The sequence below is a fragment of the Bidens hawaiensis genome, unplaced genomic scaffold (genome assembly GCF_021521415.1).
Source record: "Bidens hawaiensis isolate Kalapana, Puna unplaced genomic scaffold, B.hawaiensis_p1.1 tig00064691_1, whole genome shotgun sequence".
In the NCBI taxonomy this organism is placed as follows: Eukaryota; Viridiplantae; Streptophyta; class Magnoliopsida; order Asterales; family Asteraceae; genus Bidens; species Bidens hawaiensis.
In genome coordinates, this window is record NW_027501536.1 from 23,808 (window position 1) to 27,494 (window position 3,687).

Sequence of the window (3,687 nt, forward strand, 5' to 3'; positions counted from 1 at the left end):
AAAACACAAGGGTAGCCGACAAATAGAGCTGAAAGCCTGAAACCTTTACCATATGCTAGTTCTAAACCACATAAACCCAATCCTAAAATTATTAGAGTCAACATCGAAGTCTCTTCTACCGCCGGACGACCACCATCAGCATCCAAACACTGCTGCCATCAACAACCGAGAACCTAATATTCACTAGAGTTTACTTGGAGATCATGACAGACGTAGATCTGGAACTGTTCATGGTGAATTTGAGAACGTTAGTTTACGAGAACGACAATGACACGTTGTTTAGAAACAATCCTTTGATCGACGCAAAAAAGCCTGAAATCCAGCTGCTGTATGAGGAACTTAGCCACCTGATTGGATGCTGTTTCAAAGACGAAGAGCAACAACCACATGATCTTGAAGATGTGGAAAACTGGAAGAGAAGGCTAATGGAAGCAGCACAAGAGGCAGAAGATACGATTGATATGTTCGTATCTTCCGCCGTCATCAAGAAGGATGGCACTTCGGGTTCACTTTATTGTGACTCTGACTCAGACGAGTTGATATCTCCATCTGACTCTCTAACAAACCTTAAGGGGGTGTTTGGTACAGAGAATGGAAATGGAGAGAAAATAGAAATGGAAATGGAATTGTAGAGAAAGAGAATTGGTATGGAGAATGAGAATCATTTCTCTTGTTTGGTACACGAGAAAATAAACAGAGAACTCTACCATACCCAACCCCACCTCCACCCAACCTGACACCACTCACCACCGCAGCCCCACCCAGCCCCACCACCACCAGCACCACCACCATAGCCCCACCACCACAGCCCCACACCACCAGCACCACCACCACAGCCCTTTCTTCAACCACAGCCCACCACCACCGGCTGCCGCCACCAAACCCCCTTCTTCAACCACAGTACACAAGAAATTAAAAAGATTCAAATTTTTGGAACATAAGATATAGAAAAAGGAGGCTCAGATCTGTCATCACTGCCTCTTTGGATATTTTGTGGTGGTGGTTGTGGTGGCGATGATGATGATGATAATCAGAAGCCACCTGCAACCACCGCCGATTTCCACCACCACTGTCACCCACCTGCGACCACAATCACCCGACCGTCTGAAAACCCTAACCTACCACGAACCACCACTTGAAACCCTAATCTCCGTTCACCCGTACCACCTGCAACCTACAACCGGTTACCATCTCTGTGTTCACCACTGCGAACGGCGGAGACGGGGTGGTGGTTGCAGACTTGGAGACGAGGTGGCGGTTGCAGACTTGGAGACGAGGTGGCGGCCGGAGACGAGGTGGTGGACGGAGACGGGGTGGTGGCCGGAGACGGGGTGGTGGTCGGAGACGAGGTGGTGGCCGGAGACGAGGTGGTGACATGCTATGAGGAGGCTGCTGAGAAATGGATTTCTCTTTGTTTTAAAGAGAAATGGAATTCTCTAGTTTTAGAGAAATAGAAAGAGAAATAGAAATGAAAAGTGGAAAACAAACAAAAGAGATATTTCTAATTCCATTTCTCCCCAATCAAATCCCTCTACCAAACACCCCCTAAGTATATTATGGACGACCTGAAATCTATCAGAGAGGAGATCATCATGAGTAGTAATAAGGGGAACTTGTTCCAGAAACATTTGAACCCGCAAGACATGATGATGGATGAGAATATTGATCACGAATCAGCTGCTGGAACAACTTGCTCCACCGGAAATACAAGTGCGACGACACTTAGTGCAATAGAACATGAAGAATTGATTGTGGGATTTGAGGACGATGCACTATTAATATTAGATAGACTCACCGGAGACCGCAAGAAGCTAGACATAATCTCCATTGTGGGTATGGGAGGACAAGGCAAGACCATTCTGGCTACAAAAATATTTAATGATTTTCTTGTAAAGTATCGTTTCAGCAAACATGGGTGGATTACTGTTTCTCAAGCATATTCAAAGAGAGATTTGTTATTACAACTCCTAATGTCATTAGGCAAATCAGTACATGAATCAGTGACTGAATCCAAACTGTGTGAGATATTGTACCAGAGCCTAAAGGGTTGGAGATATTTGATTGTCATTGACGATATATGGAGTTGTAAGGCATGGGATGATGTGGGACTATGTTTTCCAGATGATAAGACCGGTAGTAGAGTTCTTATAACCACCCGGCTTACAGAAGTCGCTTTGCATATAAGCCAGGGCGGATTCACTCACAGCTTACCGCATTTAAATGATGATCAAAGTTGGGAGCTGTTGTGTAAGAAGACTTTCAGGGGGCATGAGTGTCCTGAAAGTTTGGTTGAGACAGGGAAGCGTATAGCAAAAAGGTGTGGAGGATTACCGCTTGCTTTAGTTGTCATAGCAGGACTTCTGGAGAAAGGAGAGAAGAGTAAAGATTTGTGGGACGAAATTGCCGAAAGTGTCGGTTCATACATTATTAAAGACCCTAAAGGATGTATGGATACGCTAGCTTTGAGTTATGACCATTACCTTGTCATTTGAAGAAATGTTTTCTCTACGTAAGCGGTTTTCCAGAAGACTACAAAGTCCAAGTACGGACGTTGATCAGGCTTTGGATGGCTGAAGGGTTTGTAAAAGAAGCAAGCCAAAGAAGCTTGGAGGAAGAAGGCGAGCATCACCTGATGGATCTAATTGACAGAAATTTGTTAATTGCTGCTGATAAGAGTTCTAATGGAGGAATTAATCATGTCGTCTGCATGATCTTTTGAGAGAACTATGCTTGAAAAAAGCGCGTGAAGAAAATTTCTTCAAGAAAACGAGCATATCCGATTCTACTTCCAACATGGTGAAGCAACGCCGCATGTTCATAGACTATGAAGCTTTGTGTGAGTTCAGTTCACATGATTTTACTACACGCACGAGGTCTGTGTTGTGCCTTCATAACGATCACTTCTTTGACAATAGAAATGAAAGGTGGGTTACTTCCTTTTTGCTTCTTAAGGTGTTGGATTTACTAAATATTCCAATGTCTAACCTCGGCAAGATAACAATGCTAGTCCATTTAAGGTACTTAACAGTTTGGTTACGCTACAATCAATCTTCATTCTCAGACGTTGGCAAACTCCCATTTTCAAAAGCCAAATTTGGGAGCCTTCAAACTCTCATTGTTTAAGGCAAGTTTCAAAACATTAAATTATACCCAGATAAAATGGTGAATCTAAGGCATTTGCGGTGTGACAGAATTGACTTCTCAATTGATTTATGTGCTCATAGCCTGTTCCACTTGCAAACAATTTCCAGGCTAAAATTAGATCATAGGGCTCAATCTTTGCTTGAATCTTTTCCTAATATCAAGAAGCTTGGGTGTTCTATTTCTTCAGCATCAACCAAGCATGGATTACTTAGCTTTGCCTTGCTCACTCATCTTGAAGCTTTGAACATTGACAAGTACATTTATGGCCCGCTAACTTTAGCGAGCCCAATAAGGTTTCCAGAAACTTTAAGAAAGCTGACATTATCATGTTTACGCCTTCCTTGGAATTATATGTCAACTATTCAACGATTACCCAAACTTGAGGTTCTCAAATTACTAGACTCTTCCTTCATGGGACACATGTGGAAACTGGTGATGAGCAGTTTCACCAGTTGAAACTTTTGAAATTAGAGAAGTTGAACATCCGCTTTTGGGAAGCTTCTAGCATTAACTTCCCACGCCTCAGGAAACTAGTAGTGAGAC

General features: G+C 43.2%; 1 protein-coding gene across 1 annotated transcript; it reads left to right on the forward strand.

Moving 5' to 3' along the window:
* Nucleotides 1-203: 203 nt before the first annotated feature.
* On the forward strand, nt 204-2,492 carry LOC143604301 (disease resistance protein RPP13-like). Its single transcript, XM_077080823.1, has 2 exons — nt 204-577; nt 1,580-2,492. Exons 1-2 carry the CDS (start codon nt 204-206, stop codon nt 2,490-2,492), a joined length of 1,287 nt encoding a protein of 428 aa, XP_076936938.1.
* Nucleotides 2,493-3,687: the final 1,195 nt, after the last annotated feature.